Source organism: Lissotriton helveticus, chromosome 11 (genome assembly GCF_964261635.1).
Source record: "Lissotriton helveticus chromosome 11, aLisHel1.1, whole genome shotgun sequence".
In the NCBI taxonomy this organism is placed as follows: domain Eukaryota; kingdom Metazoa; phylum Chordata; class Amphibia; order Caudata; family Salamandridae; genus Lissotriton; species Lissotriton helveticus.
Window position 1 is genome coordinate 1,066,296,293 of NC_136072.1, and position 23,977 is coordinate 1,066,320,269.

The window sequence follows — 23,977 nt, forward strand, 5'->3', positions numbered from 1 at the left end:
TTGGCTGGAGGGGGCCAGCCTTACTGTAAACATAACTTTGTGTCAACACATGCAGCAGTGTGTTCACATATACATATAAGCCAAACATTTGGAACCATTCACTTCACGCCAGCTAATGTTGTTGGTGTAGCTCTATCTCACAGGCCTGAAAAACGTATGCTTTGGATCAGATGCTCAAGGCCTAAAAAGCTTATTTAAAGATGCAAATATGTGTGAATAGTTAATGCAGATGTTTTCTTTGTATAGCAACCTACTTGCCGAGGCTCACCATTTCCAGAAAGCACATTAAAACAAGTGTGTGAACACTCGGAGATGAAAGCGTCAAGCACTCCTGAGACATTCAGTGGAAAGCAGAGCTGCCTGACTTTTCTCCACGCAGAGAGGAATGCCCATGATTCAGCAGCCTGTGTAAATAAAATAGGCCCTTATTTCCTAATGTTGCTGGCTGGCCACACTGCGGCAGTCTCAGTGCTTCTGCCAAAGGGGATGCAAGGCTGGAACAACACCCAGTAACTGAAGGACTGTCTTTGTTAGCTAGCCAGGCCTTCCCGACCATCTCCTGGCAGAGAGCGAGCACATCCTGCGAGTAAGGCCTGCATCTTGGATCTATTAGTCCCCTATCCTGCTCACCATAACTACAGAAGAGATTCAGCCTAGAAATTGCTGGAGGAAGACAGCTGGAAACACAATTATTGGCAGAACAGCTCAGACTCTTATTTATGCTCTTGGACAGAAAAGCGTATGAATAACTACAGTTTTACCAGCCTAATCTGTTTAACACAAAATGAGTGCACACTTGTTAACAAGTCATATAGGAAAGAAAGGTTAATGAGTGTGTCCTCTTTTGTTTCTGCCATTATAGAATAGCACGTAGCCATGCAGACCCTGTGGCACACACACTGAGCACATTCTACTTAAGACATCACTTCCAATGTACAAACAAACTGAAGCGCCCTCCCACTTCATTCCATGTTTTCCTTTCTTGGTTCAAAAAAAAAGAAAGAAAAAAAAGAAAGAAAGAATAAGGCGCTATTGACTTGTTATGAATGTGGCCGTGGCCAGAACTGCAGTAATATTGGCAGCAGCATGAGATGATGAGTCACAACAGGACTCTGCGGCTGTCGAATCTATAAGAAAGAAAAAAAAAGAAAAGGAAAACATGACTGGTAGAGACAAAGTGCAAAGATGTTCTACACCTCCCTGGGCAGGGCGTGATGACACGGTTTCCTAATAAGAGCTAGTTTGACTGTAAAGGCTCACAGCTCGCTAAGTACCCTCCGGGGACCATTCATCATACCTCAACCGCCGCGCAGCAAGGCCCCCTCAAAATGGAGCCCAATTTACCATCCACGCTTTCTAATTGGATACAAGGAATTGATTTACAAATCCAGCGCATCTAACACCACGAGATACCCTGCTCTTCAGGTGACCCCGGGAGAAGACGGTTCTAAGAAATAAAACTCACGATTGTGAAAAGATTTTCAGCATGAGCACCTCAGCAACTCCAGAATCACCTACTGTGGAGCAGGCTCAGTTACCAGAATAAAAAAGCACCAGGACGGCCAAATGAAATCAAACTGCAATGTACGGAAGGCAATAATAAAGCAAACAAATCCCCCCCGGCCCTCACTTACCACATGCCGTCTACCTCCGGACACAGAAACTCTGGAGCACGCACACCGCAAGTCGGCCTGGAGCGCGCCTGGGAAGAGACGCCGGAGGGCAGGAGCGTGACGCCGTGAGCGTGCACATTGGCGTTCACAGACCTGAGTCGGCTCGGAAGAGACGCCGGAGGGCAGGAGCGTGACGCCGTGAGTGTGCACGTTGGCGTTCACAGACCTGAGTCGGCTCGTGCCCAGGTCTGGATCGGCTCGTGCACAGCTCTGTCTCCCTTGGGAGAGAGCAAGGCGGCTATAAGTCTCGTTGGCGGCAGCGCTTCGCGCTGCAACGCCAGCGAGACCTAAAAAAGAAAGAGCAGTAAGAAAGGTGAGAAGGGAAGAAATGCAAAAGGTTAAAAGGAAGATGGGAGAAGAAAGTGAGAGAAAGGATAGGAGAAAAGCAAAAAGGAAAAGAAGAGAGAGGAGAATATGTAGAGCAGGACAGAGAGAAATTCAGCCCATCTCACTGAGAACGGATGCAAAATCAATGATCCCGAACTTCACCAGCTTCACAGAGCCTGGAGTCACTTTAATAGGAAGGCTACTGCATATTCTGAACCCGGATGACAGGCAATTACTTTGTGCAAGCTACATCCTGTAAGCTACTGGCAGCTCACGAGCTACCTTCTCCATGCTTTGTACCTCACTAAGACTGGAATGCCTCCTGCCCCCCCTCCCCCCCCCCTCCCCCCCCCCTCCCCCCCCCCCCCCCCCCCTTCCCCCCTCATGGACATCCTGCTTTCTCATACTGGTTTCTTAAGATTACTGAATCTAGCTCATGAACTGTAAGGATGGGGTGGCATTGTTATCATCCACAAATCTTCATTGGTCGGCAGGCTTCAACCACATCCCTCAAACAAAATCTTTCAATGTTTCACACACCATTTCCTGCTTTGTGAAGCCTGGACTGTACCTACCACCTATCTACAGGCCTCCAGAAACTAGCTTGACCATATTCCCCTGAATTTTCTAATCTCATCATCATCTGCCAGCTACTGTAACATCTTGCTTGGCGTCTTCAGTCTCCCTGTAGATGTTGTAACGAAGTACAAACACACACACACACAAACGCCTCTGCCCTTGGATGGGACAAACTTTTCGACCATCTCCTTTGGCCTCCTGCACAAGTGACCCACCCACTGACGATAGCCAGAGCTTCCACTGATGCCCTCCAGGAAGAACTGATAACCCTTGAATCAACTTTTAATCCGAAAATTAACATGTCTGCACCACTACAGACCTGCACTTAAAACCCAATCCCTTAGCAACTTGGACAGAAAGCAAGCTATTTGGAGACCAGAAAAGATATCATGTACAGTCAAGGTCTGGCGGCTAAGTGGACTACTGAACTCATAGTCAAGAGTTTAAACCCCACTAAATCACTCCACTTTTCACTCTCCTGGGATTAATAAAATGAGCACTAGTAAACTGGGCAACAATAAATATCTGTTGTGAGTACCAATGCACCAAAGGAATGAATGCGGACCTTACATATACAGTATGCTTATGTAACAGCTTCAGGTGGACCTCAGCGATATGAAAACTCGTTATACAACATGCAAGAAAGTCATCATTGAAGCTAATGTGCCACATTTTAATTGTGTAGTTTCATATAGTGCTATGCAGACTGAAACAGATATAGGAGCACTTTACATAAAAATAGTTACATACAGCCAGTGCCGTTTACAAAGGAAAGGTTTTGCATGCAGCTTTAAGATATGGACCGTTACAGAGGAAATACAGCGATTAAAATGAGAACACATGAAGTAGAAATAGCTTTACAACAGTATCAGTGGATTAACAATATTGTCACTAATATTTTAATTATATATCAAGGCGCCTGTCCTCAATGAAGGTCTTGCCAGGATACAAGAGTGGTAGTGTGTAGAATGGTGAATAGAGGTTGCCTTTTGATGTTTCAGGATGTCATGAAACATAGATATGGCCGCTGTCGAGGCTGGGGCTACAGGACAAGTTAGTAGTCTAGGCAAAAAACTAAGTACTTAAAACATGGCCACTAAATGACCAAAGCTAACATGCTCCATCTGCACGAGTCCAAGGTCAGGGCTACAGATTATCTGAGCCATGGCTTCTGGAGTTGTGATTTCAACAATACAATTGAACTAACCACATGCGGCTACCACAAGAGACACAGCACAGGCTGCCACCAGTAGAGTAACAAGTCCTAAACACCCCTTATTTCATACATGACAAAAGTTTTAATGCATAAAATAATTAACACGAAAATAGACAACATGAATGTGAAGCGGATTGCATTTATTTATTTGATGGAATTTGATAATTTTATTTTGTATAGATAGGTGGCAGGATTGATCCTTTGCAAGAAGGAAGGATTTTTTATTTATACATTTCAGAAAACATAATCAGTACCGTTAGTGTGGCAGTATGACAAAATATGACATGATGGCTGGGCAAAAGAATCTGAAAATACCAAACCATAGTATACAAAATTGTTTAGAAGCATTTCCAACATGCAAAGATTCAACATTGGTTGCAAACATACATTGAGATCACAGCACCTTGCAGAACAATTATATGACACCGCATTTCGAGTATGACAACAAACAGAGCGACCACTGTGCCCTCGGCCTGGTTGCCCCCACGCTCCCCGCCTGCTGCCTGCCTCCTACCTGCTGCCTGACTGCTGCCTGCTGACGCCACTCCAGCCCGGCGCCCCAGCCGCCGCAAGGCCGCCCGACTCGATTTTCGCGCCGGTTTTTGCCGCGACCCCGCCCCCCGCCTGCTGATAGGACAACGCGCTCCCCGCCTCACAGTTGACCCGCCCTCACGGATCCCTTCTTATGACGCCCCCTCAGCGACCGCGCAGCGGACGCGCGCAGCGGGAGCACCGAATGAGCGCCGAAGGTAAGCCCGCCTGCGCCCGTCCGCGCCTGGCCCGCGCCCAGTGCCAGGACCCCTATCCCCCGCAGTTCCCAGCCCACCCGCCGGACGTACGACGCCGCCACCCTCAACGCACTCAACACCGGCCGATTCCCAGGATGCTACCGAGCCACCCCGAGACGCACCCACGGACCCTTCTGCTGTACCGCCTGCAAGTTCATCTGCATCCGGACCTGCCTCGCACCAGCACCCGTCAAGACGAACACCAGCAGCAACCACCTCAAGTGCATCCTGCTCAACACCCGCTCAGTCCACAGACACGCCATCGAACTCTGGAACCTCATCGACACCACTGCTCCTGACGTTGCCTTCCTCACGGAGACCTGGATGAACGCCTCCTCAGCGCCTGACATCGCCATCGCCATCCCAGAGGGCTACAAGATCACCCGGAGGGACCGCACCGCCAACCAGACAGGAGGAGGCATCGCCATCATCCACAGGGACACCATCCGCATCACGACCTTCACCGACGACATCCTGACTACCGCCGAACACCTACACTTCCAGATCCACACCGACCCGAAGACCATCCTCAGAGGCACCCTGATCTACCGACCCCCGGGACCACGCACCCAATTCAGCGAGGACATCGCCGACTTCGTCAGCCCGCATGCCCTCCCCTCCGCTGACTACATCCTCCTGGGGGACCTCAACTTCCACCTGGAGAACAACAACGACCGCAACACCACCACCCTGCTCGACAACCTCGGACTCAAGCAACTAGTGACCACCCCCACCCACCTCGCCGGACACACAATCGACGCCGTCTTCTCATCCAGCAAAGACATCGCCTTCAGCCACGCCACAGGACTCCACTGGACGGACCACAGCTGCGTCCACTTCACCTTCAGAAGAACGACGACCCACCACCACCAGCAACAGGTCGCCCGCAGAAGCTGGAGCAAGATCACAGCCGACCAGCTCGTCGCTTCCCTGAGCCAGCACCCTCCCGCCAGCTCAGCGAACCCCAGCCAGGCCGCCAACAACCTCACGAAGTGGATCAGCAACTGCGCGGACGAACTCGCCCCACTGAGGACCCCGCCCAGCAGACCCGGCAGCAAGAAGGCCCCGTGGTTCACCGACGAACTCAAGAGCTCCAAGAAGAACTGCCGAGCCCTCGAGAAAGCCTGGAGAAGGGAGCCAACACCGGACAACATGACCACCCTCAAGCTTGCCACCCGGAAGCATCACCAACTGATCCGCGACACCAAGAAAACCGCATTCAAGGACCGGCTGGATAACAACGCACACAACAGCAAGGAACTCTTCAACATCGTGAAAGAGCTCTCCAACCCCAAAGCCGGAAACAACGACATCACCCCATCGCAAGAACTCTGCAACTCCCTCGCCTCCTACTTCCACAACAAGATCGCGGACATACACAACAGCTTCAACACCCAACCGACGAACGCCACGTCCAACTCGACCGAACCACCGCCCCCCACCACCACCCTCCGCGCCTGGACTCCGATCTGCACCGAAGAAACCGTCCGCATGATGAACTCCATCCACTCCGGATCTCCGACCGACCCCTGCCCTCACCACGTCTTCAACAAGGCCGACGCCGTCATCGCACCCCACCTGCGTGACATCATCAACACCTCCTTCACCACCGCTACCTTCCCTGAGAGCTGGAAGCATGACGAACTCAGCGCTCTACTCAAGAAACCAACAGCGGACCCCACCGAGCTCAAGAATTACCGCCCCATCTCGCTGCTCCCGTTCCCAGCCAAAGTCATCGAGAAGACCGTCAACAAGCAGCTGGCCGCCTTCCTCGAGACGAACGGATCCCTCGACCCCTCACAGTCTGGCTTCCGAGCCAACCACAGCACCGAGACCGCCCTCATCGCTGCCACCGATGACATCCGAACCCTGATGGACAACGGAGAAACAGCGGCCCTCATCCTACTAGACCTCTCCGCGGCCTTCGACACCGTCTGCCACCGCACCCTAGTGCATCGCCTCAGCAACGTCGGAATCCAGGAGAAGGCGCTGGAATGGATCATCTCCTTCCTCGACGGAAGAACACAGAGAGTCCGTCTACCACCGTACAAGTCAGAGGCCACCGAAGTCATCTGCGGCGTCCCTCAAGGATCCTCGCTGAGCCCAACCCTCTTCAACGTCTACATGAGCCCCCTCGCGGCCATCGCACGCCAACACAACCTCAACATCATCTCCTACGCCGACGATACCCAGCTGATCCTCTCCCTGACCAACAACCCCGCCGCCGCCAGAGCCAACCTTCACGAAGGAATGAAAGAGGTAGCCGAGTGGATGTCGACCAGCCGCCTGAAGCTGAACTCGGACAAGACGGAAGTCCTCATCCTGGGATCCTCGCCCTCCGCCTGGGACGACTCCTGGTGGCCCCCCGCCCTGGGCACCGCACCCAAACCGACAGACCACGCACGCAACCTGGGCTTCATCCTGGACTCCTCCCTCTCCATGACCAAGCAAGTCAACGCCGTCTCCTCGTCATGCTTCAACACCCTGCGCATGCTACGGAAGATCTTCCGGTGGATCCCCACCGAGACCAGGAAGACTGTCACCCAGGCACTCGTCACCAGCCGACTGGACTACGGCAACGCCCTCTACGCCGGAACCACCGCCAAGCTCCAGAAGAGACTCCAACGGATCCAGAACGCCTCAGCCAGACTCATCCTCGACATCCCACGACACAGCCACATCTCCGGACACCTAAGAGACCTGCACTGGCTCCCGGTCAACAAGAGAATCACCTTCCGTCTCCTTACCCACGCACACAAAGCTCTTCACGATCAAGGCCCGAGCTACCTCAACAACCGCATCAACTTCTACGCTCCCAAACGACACCTCCGATCAGCCAGTCACGCCCTCGCCGCCGTCCCCCGCATCCGAAGAACGACAACAGGAGGAAGGTCCTTCTCCTACCTGGCCGCCAAGACCTGGAACTCCCTCCCGACCCACCTGCGCCTGACCCAAGACCACCTCGCCTTCAGGAAGAAGCTCAAGACCTGGCTGTTCGGGCAGTAGCAGCACCCCCCCCCCCCCTAGCGCCTTGAGACCCTCCGGGTAAGTAGAGCGCTCTATAAATGCCTATGATTGATTGATTGATACAATAAATCTAGGCAGGTACAGCACTGCTGTAATTGGGACACACCTATGCGGCAGAACTCGTATTCTAACAGTTAAGTTCTCAAGGGCGCCCAGAAATCTCGTGGATGGTGGCAACCATTCCTCACACTGGGACATGTCCTGTAGCCTCTCCTTAAATTTTGGGGCAAGTCAACTTCCCCATCTCATGGCCTCTCTACGTTTCCCCAAAAGCAGCCCTGTGGCAGTGAACTTTCAAAATGGTTTTGGAATCTCTGGCATAACTCAACAACATTATAATTGGAGTAAGTCGGCAGGCCTGCCCTGTTATGTCGAGTAGTGCCATTGTGAGTCAAGACCAAAAGGTGGCCACCGCTGGGCATGTCCAGGCTGGATGAAAAAAATCTGCTCTCACAATACCACACTGCTTGCATTTAGTGTCAACTTCGAGATAATAGCATGACAGGTCCACTGGGGAAAGGTACATTCTCTGTAATTAATTATAATGAATCAAGCTATACAAGCCATTAGTGGATAGCGCTTTAGTTTGCTGGCAGCAGAATTGCCATTGTACATCTTTTATATCCTGTCCCACATCACCCGGCGAGCCCTGTGAAACTCCGGAATCAAGCAATCCATTACTGCAGCATACATTCCGGATATGGGTTTATATGGGGCCCATAGGAATGAATGGGAAGACATTCTCAATTTGCGATTCCCAATTAGAGAATCGCAAATTGAGAATGCAATTTCAAGTGAGCCAGGGTGTCAAAAGGACACCCTGTTGCACCCCTGAAATGAGCATGGTTGCAAATGTGGTGCACACACATGCCCTAAGGGCAAGTGTGTGCGCCACATGTCACTTTGAAAAATGTAAAAATTTACATTTTTAAAAGAAATCGCAAATTACCACCAACCTGAAGTTGGTGGTAATTTGCGATTCCGTATGCCATATTCGCACAACTTGGGTGCTACATACATTCCATTTAAGTAATCTTAATTTGCGATTCCTTAAATGCATTCGCAAAATAAGGAATCGCATATTTTGCGATTCCTTAATTTGCGAGACAGTTGTGCTTTCATACATAGCACTAGGCCAAATTGCGATCGCAAACGCCGAAATTCGGCGAATTTCGCCGTTTACGATCGCAAAATTGGGAAGACATTCTCAATTTGCGATTCCCAATTAGAGAATCGCAAATTGAGAATGCAATTTCAAGTGAGCCAGGGTGTCAAAAGGACACCCTGTTGCACCCCTGAAATGAGCATGGTTGCAAATGTGGTGCACACACATGCCCTAACGGCATGTGTGTGCGCCACATGTCACTTTGAAAAATGTAAAAATGTGCATTTTTAAAAGAAATCGCAAATTACCACCAACCTGTAGTTGGTGGTAATTTGCGATTCCTTATGCCATATTCGCACAATTTGGGTGCTACATACATTCCATTTAAGTAATCGCAATTTGCGATTTCTTAATAGCATCCTTCACATAGTGGCATAACTTATCAAGGAATCACGAAAATATTACAGGACCTAAGCCCAAATAAATTGACTAGCTCCCTCTACCCTTCCATTTCACCTTTAAGGTACTATGCTACACTTCAAGGTTGGAAACGTATGCCATGCATGATAAAAATGCCTACTGAACAATGAAGCACCAGCTGCCACAATATGTCCAGGCTGAGATAAGAAAGTACAAGAAACCAAAATCTAGATAGTAAAGCTTTCTTCGCTCCGAAGTCATTCTAACATAAATCTGACCTTTTTTTTCCCCTCCAATTCTAAAACGAAGTCAATACTCATCACCTTAAAGACTATACTGTCCGTAAATAAACAGATTGGTTGCACCCGGCCCTGAGGCATAACACCCAACCACTGTAGAAAGTTGAATTTGCTTAATTGTATACCATCCCCTATTGGTACAATATCGTGTTACTTTAAACGGGGTTTGTGCTATACAAATCCATACATTCAAGGGTATAACACAAAAAACAAAAGGAGGTTTGGGAGACTACTGACCTCAGAAGTCGCCAATAACTTATCCACTCTAGCCTAAACATGCTGACGCAGGCTGCAAGTACATACTTAGAATTGGCTGTCTCTTGAAGCCAGAATTCATCTAAAAATAGCGTGCATGACGCATAAGGCCTTACATCAAAATGCACTCAGCTACCTCGCACAGAAACTGTCTATCTCTGGGGGCGTAAAATCCTCAAGGAGTGTGGAAAATCTACTACTGAAATCTTAAAGGTTCAACAAGAAAAAAACATACAAACGATCCTTCTCGGGGATGGCGCCCAGGATATGGAATACTCTTGCCCCAGAAAACAGACTGAATCCCTCTACCGCATCTTTTAAAAAGGAAGTAAAAGCGATTTACCTGCATTTTTTTTTTTTTAGGTTTAGTATTGCTTAATGTAAAGCGCTCTGGTATCCCCAAGGATTTTATGTATAATTGATTTACCTGCACTTATTTGGTTGTAGAATTAGCATTGCTCAATGTAAATTGCCCTAATATCCGCAAGGATCTGGTTCGCGCTTTATAAAACCTTTTTTTAAATAAATAGAATGCAGCCTATTCCATAAGTTAACATTTCATACGGTCAAATACAATGTTTCACGATAGTGATTATTACACCGTTTATTTTCCAATTTTTGTGAATAAGCACATATTGCATCTAGGGTTGCTACCTGGCCGGATTTCCACCGGCATATAAGGTATTTCAATATCCCAGCTGGTACAAAAATTTGAAAAAATCACTGAAAGCCTGTATTGTTCCTCCTTTTTCAGAACATACTTCAAACAGCAAAAATAAGAAAGAACTTTAAAACGCTTTTATAACCCATTCATTTAAAAGGGACTATAAGCGCTAAATAGAAATTGAATAGAGTACGTTTTGGAGAGAAAAAAAGGTGTGTAAAGTCCCTCAAATGAACATTTGGACTACAGAATGGCAATAAGCAGCTCATGGCTTTCACTGGCCAATCATCCTTAAACAAACTACCAAATAAGAATAGACAGTGTGTGAAATTAGTTTACGATTTTACGAATTAGATTTACCTTCGTTGTTCATGTTAGTAGGGCCGTGCGTTCAAGTGTTCCCAGTATGGAAAGTCCAGCTGCACGTATGCAGATGTTTCTCCTGCTGTTACCCAGGTCAGATGAGCAATGGCTCGGTTTAGAGTAAGTCAGCTGCTGAGAGCACTAATTCTATTGATGCTCGTGCCGGGTGTCCACTCTCTCCTCTAAAGTAAGGCGATTCATTTGGGAATATGGATACGTTTTTTCCTGCTGATGCTTGGCAGGTGTGTAACAATAAAACTGTTCTAGATCAGAAACTGAAGAAACCGGTCAAGGCGTGGAATGGCTTGAAACAGAGATGCCTGGCCATCGGTTCGTTGCAAATATGAGCAGCTGACATTCAGTGGCTAGCTCAACTACTGGTTTGCACTTTCTCTTTTACTATCAGACAGCTCGTAGGGACCTAAAACTGTCTAAAAACTCTCAGAAAGCAATATACACGAGTGACACGGTGAAAACAGCAGCATGGAAACAGAAAGTGACATAGAAAAGGGACTAACCACGCAAATCATAGACTTCGTGTAATTAAATGGGGGCGCCATCTTGAATGATGCAATCACCTTGGAAAAAATTATATCAGGGAGAAACATGCCTTACGTAAATTGTGTTTATTAAGGCTGTAGTGTTTTAATACACAGCTGCTCCAAGATTGTACTGTGTTTTGCAACTTTACTACGTACCATCCATTAATTTGCATATTGAAGTGTAGGCTCCTAATAGGTCATATTGACTATCTAAAATATCTTGGAAAAGTCATACAATATCACAGTGTTGTGCTTTCTCCCGTTAGGTCCTAACTGACTTACAAACTACCATATCAAACGTACTAGTCCAAGATGGGAGTAAACCTGCGATGTGAGTCCTGTACTTTCTTTTATAATATTATACCAGAGACTTACACGACAACGGAACATTACCAGCAAGATGCAGCTAAATACTTATGTGAGATCAAAAGGTATTCTTGATTCTAAATTCCGAATCATTGTCAGTAAAAGAAATATTTTAATACTGCTCATTAAAGAGCAACTATTTAGTCTGGCTCCTTTATCCATGAAAGAAAAGAAGTCTGTTCATACACCTAAAGCGTTTTGCGACGTCATCGGTAGGGGACAAAATGCAAGTGAGCTCCGTGGGAAGTGTCAAACGGAGTGGAGATGGCTGCAGGTAAGATCATATTTTTGTTTTGTTTACCTCGTGTATCTGGAATTGGCACAAGACTATAGGTCAAAATACTCTTTTATTGTGCATTTATGAATATCTCGCTTTGAGTATTCCAATCATATTTCAGAATTTAGTACTTGCTGATACTGTTGGAAGCAGAAAGCCACTTTTCTGCATAATGCCAGCACCCGAACTTACCTTAAAATATGCAGAACGTGGAATTATCAGTTGCTAAGCTAGGATGCATACCCACATTTTGTACAAATATATATTTCTAGGAAAAAACAGATACAATTTTCACTGCAAGATGCTCTGCCAAAAGGGTAGATAGGGTTTGAACGTAGAGTGGGAAGTGTAAGTTTGGTTAAGATCGGGTAGAGTTCATGGGTCATGACATTTCTAAAGATGGTATACGTCCTAAAGTGAGGCAGTATGAATACTCCTGAACCAACTTGTAGGGAGCAAGTGATGGCCTATTTGGGCCTTTACAGAAGTCATTTTCAAGATTTATATAACATTATTACATGAAAGTGTCGAAACTGTGGAAATTGCTTCAAAGACATGTTAAATTTGAGTGGGGACAGTAGCAAGCGTATTGATTTGCATGTATTAAGAAATACATTTTGCAAGCTCCTTGCTTGAAACCATTTGAAATGAATGTTGACTGTATTATTACTGTGGATGTGGCTGATTACAGCTTTCGCAAGGTTTGTTTTCTCAGAAGAAGGGAAAGGACAAGTGGATTGTGGCATATGATCATGTACATAAAACCAGGCGTAAAGGAATTATTCCATAATTGAAAAGGATTTCTTAGCAGCATCTTGTGCTGTGTAGCGGCTTAGGTGTTAAGGTTGTACATTTGGGTCAGGAAGTTTAAAATATGTACCTACCATAAACCTGTAGTTAACATACTTAGGCCAGGGGTAGTGGAAGAAATGTATTTCCACGGTTAGCAAGGTTGGCTTCTAAGCTGCAGATGTACCTCTTTGAAATTGAATTTGTTCCAGGCAGGGAGAGTGTTATAGCAGATGGATTCTCACGTATTTCTGTGGGATGTGAGGCCAGGGAAGAGGAGAGTAATCAAGTGGATTGTGATGTAGCATTCACATACAAAGATGTGTTGTGTGCTTTGGGTGGAATTTTCTTCCAGAGTTTCTGTGGAAGTTCCACACCCTGCAAAGGTGCGTTACACACCTTCCAATGGTTGTCTGACAACAAACATTATTGATCAACAAAGGCTTCCAGTATTATTCTCTTTTACCGACCACCGCCAGTCAGAGTGAAAACCCTTACTTGAGGCTGTGATATATTAATGTGTAACATCAATTAATCTATCTTTGCAGACCAACTCAGACAATCTTAACAATACAGCTGTTTCAAATTAAATTTAGAAGTAACCTGTGTTAAACTTTGCAACTATCCTTTCAAATGATGCTCATGGGTCAGCCTCTCAAACGGAATTTATTAAATACCTGCAAAACAAGTAACTTTTTTTTTTAATTCCTCGATAGCAACACCCTCATTAAAGTCAATAAATTGTTTTTATTACATCCATCAAAGCCGGAAAAAAAAGAAAAGTCTAACAAAGAATCAGTCATATGATCACATTAACAGGAAGGAAAATTAGCTTGAACTCTACGTCCTCCTGATAGTAACATAACCAAAAAATGTACACTTCTGAAAGGTACAAATTAAATACGGTAATCATAAAGTTGCTTTGCGAATAACCTCTCCTATGTTAGAAATAAATCAAGGGTTTGTGGTTAGTTTGCAAAAAACAATGATATCCCACCTAAGTGGTTTTCAGCTATCAGCTGCCCATGCATAAGTTAAGGATTCTCTTTTAATTGTACTTTAATGTTTTCTGCACTTTTCAATGTACATGAAGTAAACAATGTTCTATTGTCCTCACCATCCATTCTTTGATTTACCACTGTACCAAGACCTACATAATTTGTATTCTCTGTTATTATATCTTGGTTATATGCAGGATAATCACAACTTAACAAACTGATGAGGAGTTGTGGCATTTTGTGAAAATAAAGTATTGTTCAAGACTACTATAACAAAATACCTTATGACTTATTGACTCATTTGACTACCATTATTTTTAATATCGAGCGGTGCACCACTCCAAAAGTTTCGCATTAGGAGTTGTGATCATATGTGTAGTGTGCCTGCTTTTCCATTACTTCTTGGGAATCGTCTCCTGCATAAAGTTTGAAGTTTATTTATTTGCATAAGTTAATTAAAACCATTGCATTACAATAAAATAACATTTAAAAAGAAGCCATTGTTTGTAACGCTTAAAAGGTCTGATATAGTACAAGCAAGTGTTATGTGCCATAATGTGGCTTATTTTTGTGTTTACGTTGCTCCGTTGGTCTTCGTCCGGCCCCGGTGGAGGGTATTACACGTGTGGCTCATCGGTTTTCCATATCTTCCTTCCTTTCCCTTCTCCTTGAACACCTCATATTCTAACGTTAGTCCCAGTTCTCATGTAAAGTGCTTGTACTTTCCGACTTTGGCTGTAACTCTGCAATCAGCCCAGATAGAGAATGTCACCCATCTGGCTTATCGATTGTCCTGGTCTTCCTTCCTTTCAGTTCTCCTCGGGCGCTGCTGGTTCTTATCATTGGCCCTAGTTCTTATCATTGGTCTAGATCTCTTGTAAAGAAAGTTCTCATGCTTTACGACTTTATGCCAGTTTAAATCAAACTGTTGTTTGGATGAAACCGTTGAAGGTCTCCCGACTCCGTTTTTTCCTCTAAGACAGAGTCTGCATTCTTTCAGGGTCCTATGTTTAAAGTAATCCAGGATCTTGTTTTTGACTATACATGAGCGAGGTTGGGGACCAGAGTTGGGCTGGAGAGCGTCTCTGATAGATTGTGTAAATCTTTCACAGCTCGCCAGGATGTGGGCATCCTATTGTCTGAAACATATTGCCAAAGCCTCAGGACAGGTGCTTGCTTTTTTGCTTGGGTATAATTCCCTAAGCACAGAAGGTTTACCCATGATTCTCATTTGTTGTCGCTCCGTCAACATGCTCCTCCTCTATGTTGATTTGCTCAGGACTGGCTAAATTCCACGATTGGCAATGCCAGCAGTTGCATGTACATGATATCTCTTCTGGAGTTTTGGTTCAGCAAAGTAGAGAGGTATGGCTGGGGTTTGATTACCAAATATGAGGCATTTAGCGTGGCCAGGAAGGGTAGTGTTTTTAGTATTGCCTGGTCTTGCTGGAACAAGGCTAAATGAACTTGTTTATTGATGTGCTTTTTTGGTCTCGGCTAGAAACGCGTTCTGGCTAGAGAGCTATAGCTGTCGGCTCAGCTGACAACGAGAGGGAAGTGGAGACAAGACCTGGCCGCGCGCAGCGTTTCCCCGTAGGATAACGTTGGGCGCGTGCGCTTTTGCATGGCAGACAAAGCCGGATCGCGACGCGCGCCTCGTGGAATGCAGGGGGAGTCTGCAGAGGGGCACGCGGCGCTCATAAACAGGCAGCGTTCACACTCCGTTGTATTTTTCGCCGCGGTTATTCCTTCCGCTCTCACCCCAGCCGCCATGTATTTTTAATTAGCGCATTCACGTTGGCTTCTCGTCACTCTGGGACAATGTGGTATGGGCGCTTTCGCATTCGCCCTTGTTTATTGTTGCATCCTGCTTGTGTGTTCGTGGCTTAATCCAGCGCGATGCGATCTAATTTACTCCTCTAAAGTTCAGTAGGTTTCACTTCCCCGGTTGCGCTTTTTAAAGAAAAATTTTTGTGGCATGCCGGTGTGTCTGTCTCCAGGCTGCGCTCCCCCAGCCCCGTCTCAGCTTCAGGGGACGTACTGCAGTTGACTGACGCCTTGCATGCAGCTCGTCTGTCTGCTGGGCCGGTGTCAGCTCGGTTTGTATCCTCGTCTCTCCTCGCTGTAGTCCGTGATGTGGCAGTGACTGAGTCAGTATTGGAAAGCAGAAAGAGCCGGCGGTCCGGGGTTGGGGGTCCCACTGGCCCGTGCACACACGCTCCCAGGCAGTCTGCACTTTCCCTGACAGTGAATACACGTAAGGAGGACGCATGGGTACGCACGCATGTTTATATTGATGACAGATGGCTCTGGCGCGGCCTAGTGCTGTGCACCACAAAAGTGACACTTCTGAGTCGATTTTGTAAGGATTGGGCGGAAATCGTGTTATGAAGTGCCAGTGAATGTTCTAAAAACGCATTTCCTAGAGATCCGTTGAAGGGACGTTGGTTGTTGTAAGTACCATAAACATGAATAGGCAATGATAATATTATTTATTTAGGAAGTTTGCAGAGAAAATTCTGGCTTTGTGCTTTAAGGATGGGATTAAGGCCTATCATAAAGCAATTAATTCTGCTCGGGCTGTCTTATCTTACCGATGAAATCAAGGCCAGTAATAACCCTATTAAATGTGTGCCGCTCATTACTTGGATTTTGCTCACCAGAGGATCTGCTCCAGAACGCTCGTTACCGGTGCACTCCCTGAGGCAGTGTCGGCTGGTGGGAGCGCTACCGCGGTCGGCGGTTAGCTCATTCGCTCCCAGCGTGATCCTGCCCAGGTTGAGGAGCTCGACAAGGGATTCTGCCTGAGGAGCCTACCGGGGGACTGCGAGGCCCAGCAACCACCACACCTTGCAGCTGGTGCCTCTTCCCCCGGCGGCCACGCCCTCTAATCTCCACCGCTTATCACCTTTCGCGACACCCGCTCCGCGGGTGCCTCTCATTACATCCTACGACTCCAACGGGTTCAGAATGCGGCAGCTAGGGCCCTAGTGGGCTTGCCGCGCTTTTGCTCAGCCCGTAGCACTATATTCAAACTGCATTGGCTGCCTGTAACTAGACGCATAGAGTTTAAAACCCTCTGTTTTGCGTTTAAGATTCTTAAAACTGACACTCCCACCATTCTCCAGCACCTTTTGACTCCATACACCCCTTTGCGCAGCCTTCGTTCTGCCGGCCAAAATTTGGCACTCGTTCCCCGGTTCCAAAAATGTAGACTGGGTGGCCGATCGTTTGCGGTTTTGGCCTCCAAATTGTGAAACGCACTCCCCCTCTACATACGTTCTTTAGAAGACCTTTTTTCATTCAGGAAAGCTGTTAAGACTTATCTTTTTCCTTTATCTTATTAATCATCCTTTATCCCTTCCGTGTTGTTGGTTATGTTACCTTCTTCAGATATAGCGCCGGGACGCCCCTTCGCTGGGGCAGCTGTGCGCTCAAAAAAATTCAATTAACATAACATAACATAACTTGGATTTTGCTCACCAGAGGATCTGCTCCAGAACGCTCGTTACCGGTGCACTCCCTGAGGCAGTGTCGGCTGGTGGGAGCGCTACCGCGGTCGGCGGTTAGCTCATTCGCTCCCAGCGTGATCCTGCCCAGGTTGAGGAGCTCGACAAGGGATTCTGCCTGAGGAGCCTACCGGGGGACTGCGAGGCCCAGCAACCACCACACCTTGCAGCTGGTGCCTCTTCCCCTGGCGGCCACGCCCTCTAAATCCCCACCTATATAAGCAACACAAACTCTACCGCGACGCGGGACGCGTGCGGGTCGAAGCCCGGGGCGAAGACCGGGCAAAGAGCGGGCCGTTTGAGGCCGTTCGAGGACATAAGAGACTGGACTGGACTACTTTTCTTTCCTTCTCACCCGGATTTACCCCCCTCATTTCTGTTACTAACAGTATCATTGTTTAGTTACAATGGTCGTCACTAGGGGAAACAAAACCAAAGCTCCGGGTAGCGTAGGCAAAATGCTTGGTCCTATGGACGACTTCATCACGAAGGCGAATACGTTCATAGACCAAAGCATATCATTAATAGAAGAAAGGGTCTCCTTGGACCTGGCATTCGCCAAAAGATCCTCTTTGGGGCTATTGGCGGACGCCAGATCGCCAGCCGTAGGAGTCCCAAATGCTGTGGTAAATCCAAGTCGAGAGAGACGCAGTTTGCCTAACACAATTGATCTATCAGTGTCCCAGCTCGCAGACTCACAGCTTAGCTTTGACCTAGAAAAAACACCGGACCTAGCCCCGCAAACCTCACCACAAAACTCCTCCATAGAAAAAATAATAGCAAGGGGAAGGAGGGAGGGGGCGATAAGCAAGAAAAGGGTTCTCCCTAATCACCCAACACCTAACAACTCGACCCATATACCTAGCGCCCCACAAGATCGATCAGATAGAGCAGAACCAATAGGAGTCCCAGTGTTAGTTCATCACTCAGAGAACGAAACACCTATCCCGGTAATTTTGGATTCACCAACCATCACACAAACCCATAAGGGTCCACATGATATGGAGGATTCCCAGCTGTTACTAAATAAGATAGCTAATATATTTAAACAATCCTTGCAACCCCTAGAACAACGACTAGCGCAGTTGGAGTTACAGATCTTAAAAATCGCAAAAACTCAACAACCCAACCATCTTCCAGGGCCACAAAAAATAGGGGGAAATAACACTAAAAAACCACACCCCATAAAGACAACAAACGTAAACCCGAATTTGCCAAATCCCCAAAAGAAGACACTTCAGATAACAATCCCCAGTGTACCCACCATCAACAATACACCAAATTCAGCGAATACACCACATTCAACTACTACACCGACTATACTTAGTATTTCAACAAATACTACCTTACAGGCTTCGCCAGGACCACTAATTACATCCGCCCCAAATATTGAGGCATCTAACAAAACCACTAATAAAACTGCCAATAAAACTATAAATAAATCATCTACCTCGGTCCCTCAGACTTCAGCTTCAAATCCCTCGTCCGTCCGGGCCAGGAGAAACGCTGCCAAAAATTTAGGGCAGACAAGAGCTCCAGCAGACTTTCCACCTGAGGCTTCACCGTACGTAGTGGTCATGGCCGGTGTTCCTGAGCTAATAGATCATAACTCGGAACCTGGCTGGTCTTTAACAAACAAGGCACAGCATTGGCTGCAGACCAATCGACCGATCCCTTCAACCTGGCATGGAAGGATTAGATCTGTTTCCAGGGTTCCATGTTTGGGTAACACTAGAAAAACGATCCCAGGGGACTGCATAGTGATCACTTTTGAGGACCCACGTATAGCAGATTATATCTGCTCCTGGGAAGACATCGCTTCAAACGGAGGCATTAAAATTAAGTCACTTTCTTTTTCTATCCTTTTAGGCAAATAAATGGACCTCCCCAGGAAAAAGAGCCTCCTTGGGCTGTTCCAGTCTCCCGACAGGACGATTTACCGAATCCCAGATATTTTGGCCCCCCCAGACTCTATGACCCAGATTATTCCTGGCACACAGTAGGACCACGTTATCAGGGGGGAGGCTGGGCAGATAGGAGACCATACTCACAAAGGCCGGTGATTAGAGACCAGTCCCGGTGGGACCCATGGCATAAGATCCCGTTGTTTAATAGATATAGTGGACTTGAAATGGTCGATTGACCATCAAACGAAAGTGTACCTACCAACTCGCTTGTACTCTTCCCCCCCCAGGAACCTAAATATCTCTTCGGCACCTATGGATGCCGAAGTTGTATCCACAGCAGAACAATTACAAGCTGTGAGACCCCCGATTTCTATACTCTATTGGAATATAGCAGGTCTGCGCTCCAAAATTGAGGACGGGACCGCACAAACCTTTCTAAAACCCTATCAAATAATCTGTCTCCAGGAGACTTGGTCAATAGAAGAGCTGCACCTACAAGGTTATAAAACCTACTTTGTTCCAGCAGTAAGTAGTATAATGGGAAGACCCAAAGGTGGGTTAGTAACCTACATAGTGAACACTCTACCCCACCTAAAAGTGGCGAGAGTTTTTCAGGATTCTAACTATCAAATCCTCTCTCTCTCCTTTGCCAACAAGGAGACCATCTTCTTAACCAATCTTTATAATAACCTTGACGATGACCAATTCATAAATCTCCTTAGTAACGCACATGAGAGATTATAACAATCATATCAATGGAGAATTAGTCAGGGGGTAACCCATTTAATATGGGGAGGAGATTTCAATCTCCATCCATGTTTAACGACCAATCCACTCTGCTGTGGGATGGTGGATGAATTCGAGGCCCCATTAATACACTTCACACACAATAAAGCGGGAAACGCTCTAAATGCCGTCCTCTCAGACTTGGATCTGCAAATTGTTAACCATCGTAATGCAGACTCTAATTCACTTAATCCAACCTATGTGGGTAGAGGCTACCATACAACAGTAGATTATATTTTTTTATCTCCCGGCCTGGTAGGCATAGCTAAGGATTTTCGGATCATTGGCAATTCTCTCAGCGACCACTCAGCCCTAAGGATTAATCTTTATTTACCTGAGCCCAAACCCCAAAACTCGGCTATAGCAAATATGCTCGCACAGAATAAAATAGAGATTGGTAAACAGAACGGTTACACAATCAAATGGGGGAAAATTAATCCTACCGTTATTACAAAAAAACTGATAATCCAGGCATACCCAAACATTTTAAAATGTCTGGATCTCTCCTCAAGTTATGAGGAAGTCCTAACAAACTTCAAACACATTTTGGAGTTCATCAAGGATTTACTCTCGTCAAAACCCATAACAAATCACCCTGAAAAGAAAGGGTGGTTTACCCATAACTGCACAACCGCTCTAACCAAACTAAAATCGGCGCTCCATAACAAACCGAGGGATGCAGCCCAAATCCAACTCCTAAGGCGTCAATACATAGGTGAAAGAAAATTGAGAATTGCACAATTAAAGCAGAAACTCTGGGACGATCTTCACAACAGTGCTGTATCAAAAAATAGTGAGCTCTTCTGGCGTACAGTCAGAACCCCATATCTTTCTGACACTGGCACCCCCAGAATAGAAGTTGCCATAGATGAGCACACATGGGTTGCAAACTTTTTGTAAGGTCTTTAAAAGTAGTTCACCCACAGACTTACTGCCCCCAAAAGCACAGTACCCCATCCCGCTTCTGTTTGATATTTCTGATCTTTTGGAAGCATTGCAGAAAAGCAAACCGGGTAAAGCTCCAGGCCCTGACGGGGTCCCAGTGGACTTTTTAAAAAATAACCTAGATCTCTGGGCCCCCATTATAACAAGAGTGTGCATGGCGGCGACGAATGAGGGAGTTTTAAGTTCCTGGACCAAGTCAATAATGGTCCCCATCTTTAAAAAAGGGGACCGCCAAGATGTGAAGTGTTATCGTCCCATCTCACTGCTGGACTCGCTCGGGAAAGTAGTGGGGAGAGTTATCCTAGAGCGCCTCCAGCAGTGGAGTGAGGATCGAGGCATTATTTCTGATATCCAGTTTGGCTTCCGTGAGGGTTTCGGAACATTAGAACAGGCCCTCAATCTCACTTTAATAATGGGAAAATACACACAGGCCAAGGCAACGAAGATCTATATGGTCTTTGTCGACCTTTCCGCAGCGTTTGACTGCGTATCGCACGCAAAACTGTGGACGGTCCTACGCCAACTGGGAGTAGAACCATCTCTTTTGGATTTTTTGAGGGAACTCTATTCCGGTGCAACGGCCAGAGTGCTATTTGGCCTGAATGGCGAGTTGACAGCCCCGTTTAGCGTAGGGCGTGGAGTCAGGCAGGGATGTGTCCTGGCCCCCTTCCTCTTCTCACTCTATACTAATGGCCTGGAGGGGGAGATGTTGAGGGGGGCTCAGGATCTCCCACGCATAAATCAGCGCCTGATTCCAGCCCTGCTCTACGCGGATGACGCCGTCATTCTGGCGCGCACACCACGCGAGCTTCAGCTCTCATTGAATAGGTATACGACCTTCATGGGCAACCTGGATTTGCGGGTGAATGTGAAGAAAACTTTTGTCATGACAGCAGGCAGGGGGAAAAAAAGAACGAAGGCCATTTACCTCGATAACCAAAAGCTTGAGGTCACTCCCCAATACCCCTACCTGGGCATCATGATAGATGATCAACTGACATGGAAGCCAGCAGTAGATACAAGGGGTCATCTCCTTAAGAGATCAATAGCCGCTCTGACGAGCTTCTCTCAGAGATTAGGAAAAAGGCCCCCAGTGGAGCTATTGAAAATTTATAATGCCAAATGCCAGGCTATCGCCCTATATGGTGCGGGAGTCTGGGGATACACTGATACTAGCTCCATCCAGAAGGCTGAAAACGTTTTCCTTAGATTTCTCCTAGCCACCCAGAAAGGTACCTCTACCTATGCCATGCACCTGGAATTAAGAATACCGTATATAGAGGATTTAATTAAAACTGAACCACTGATGCTTTGGCGGCGCATTTGGACATCTGATAAAAACGCGCTGACCCAATCCATCATTGCTGACTCGATGGCCCTCGACAAATCCTCTAAAGTAAAATGGCTTTCCTATATAAGAGATTTCTTCAAAGATCTAGGGTTTGAGAACTACTTCCTTGAACCAGAATCTATAATGGATATCTCGAAGAGAGACCTCAAACAATTAGCACTAAGACACTTGGAGTCTCTAAGATTGGCATCTGAATCATTAAAAACTGCGGTAGTCCATGCAAATATGGTACAAATAGCCCATGGCATCCATCCGTATCTGTCACTTCAATTATCAACATACGAAAGAATGTTAATAACTAGATTCAGGCTAAACACTTTTTGGGTTTCGCCTGCCGAAGGCTGCGCTCTGCGCAGCTCTTCAGCGCAGGTGAAATCCTATGTCGTCAATAAGGACTCCTGGAACGTCCCACGGCTCTCATTGGTTAGCTCCATAAATGGAGGCTAGCCATTGAGTGCCGGATCTGTCCATCAAGGCTGGACCAGATTCGGGGGCGTTCCGGAGATTTTTTCCCAGGGCGGAGTTACGTTTTTTCCGTTCCCTCCCCTTTCACTGAAAGTGAATGCCGTCCGTGTCCTCTCCCGCCCCCTCCCGCCGTCCGTGTCCTCTCCCGCTCCCCTCCCGCCGTTTGTGTCCTCTCCCGCCCCCTCCCGCACCCTCCCCCGCCCCCTGTGTCCTCGAATGGATCTCCCGCCCCCTCCCGCCGTTTGTGTCCTCTCCCGCCCCCTCCCGCACCCTCCCCCGCCCCCTGTGTCCTCGAATGGATCTCCCGCCCCCTCCCGCCGTTTGTGTCCTCTCCCGCCCCCTCCCGCACCCTCCCCCGCCCCCTGTGTCCTCGAATGGAAGGAATCTCTCTGAGGGAGTGAGTAATTCCAGGAAATTAACCCGCCGCTCACAACTCAGCACATTCCGGAAGCATAACAACAGAGCGGGCCTCACCCCCAGAGAGCGGGGTGCGCGGGAGCCTACACCCGATCCTTAACCCGGTAAGAGAACGCACGCAGTATTCACCGTGGTGACTCTTGTATTCTCTATTTCGTTACAGAGCTAGGGGTTGTCTGTGGGGTCCGCTGGGGCCCAGAGATGACCCAGATCTTGGACCACTCTCCTCGTAGGCCGCTGTACCGCCGCAGACATTGGGAGGTCCACTCTCCTCGTAGGCCGCTGTACCGCCGCAGACATTGGGAGGTGGGCCGGGCGAGTGGGGGGTGAGGGTACTGGCCTCGACCTTTCCACTGGTGGCTTCCACTTTGCCCTGACGTAGGGGAGAACGGACGCCGAGCCTTGCCAGCCCTTTAAGGGTTGCAGGAGGTCGGTTTCGAGACACGTGGTGCGGCCTGGGTGTGCCCGGGTTAGTGGTGGAGGCACATCTCCGCAGTACACACATTCATCTTAGTTAGTGGTAAGTGCTGTTTTACTATGTTTGGAACCCGTAAAGTGAAGGCCTCGTAATTATCTCTACTGCTAGCCCCTTGATGGATATGCAGCAGTTAGACGAACCCCCTGAGCCATTTCACCAGTTGGAGCACGCCCACTCCTGTGTAACCCGTTTTACTAGTTGATCAAATGCGATAAATGTAACCCCCCCCCCCCCCATGAGACGGCCAGGATTTCCTAGTTCAATGCGTGCAGTCAACTGTCTGCTCGTGTTTATTTTAGGAATATGATCGTCTGCATACAGGCCCTTTCAAAGTTGAGTGCAGCTAGTTATTCCTGGGCAGCGTCTCTACATTTTATGCAAATCCGGAATTCTAGCGACTTGTTGAGGCTTTCCTGGTGAGCAGACTTCCC

The 23,977-nt window shown here is 47.4% G+C and overlaps 2 protein-coding genes across 5 annotated transcripts in view; one reads left to right on the plus strand and one right to left on the minus strand.

Moving 5' to 3' along the window:
- EIF2B1 (eukaryotic translation initiation factor 2B subunit alpha) overlaps positions 1-11,207 on the minus strand; it is a 47,063-nt gene extending 35,856 nt beyond the window's left edge. The window contains exon 1 of the mRNA XM_078667616.1: positions 10,714-11,207. Within this exon, the coding sequence (XP_078523742.1) occupies positions 10,714-10,726 (13 nt within the window). The 5' untranslated portion in view covers positions 10,727-11,207. The remainder of the gene's footprint in view (positions 1-10,713) is intronic.
- A 460-nt stretch (positions 11,208-11,667) lies between these two features.
- The window catches only part of GTF2H3 (general transcription factor IIH subunit 3), a 99,667-nt gene continuing 87,357 nt past the window's right edge, over positions 11,668-23,977 (plus strand). For 2 of the 4 annotated variants that reach the window (XM_078667617.1, XM_078667618.1), the window contains exon 1: positions 11,668-11,689. Coding sequence is in view for 2 of the 4 variants with exons in the window: in XM_078667619.1 (XP_078523745.1) it covers positions 11,889-11,898 (10 nt within the window). In the remaining 2 variants the exon portion in view is untranslated. Of the gene's footprint in view, positions 11,690-11,784; positions 11,899-23,977 lie in introns of those variants that run through there. The other 2 variants (XM_078667619.1, XM_078667620.1) reach the window with 1 other exon arrangement.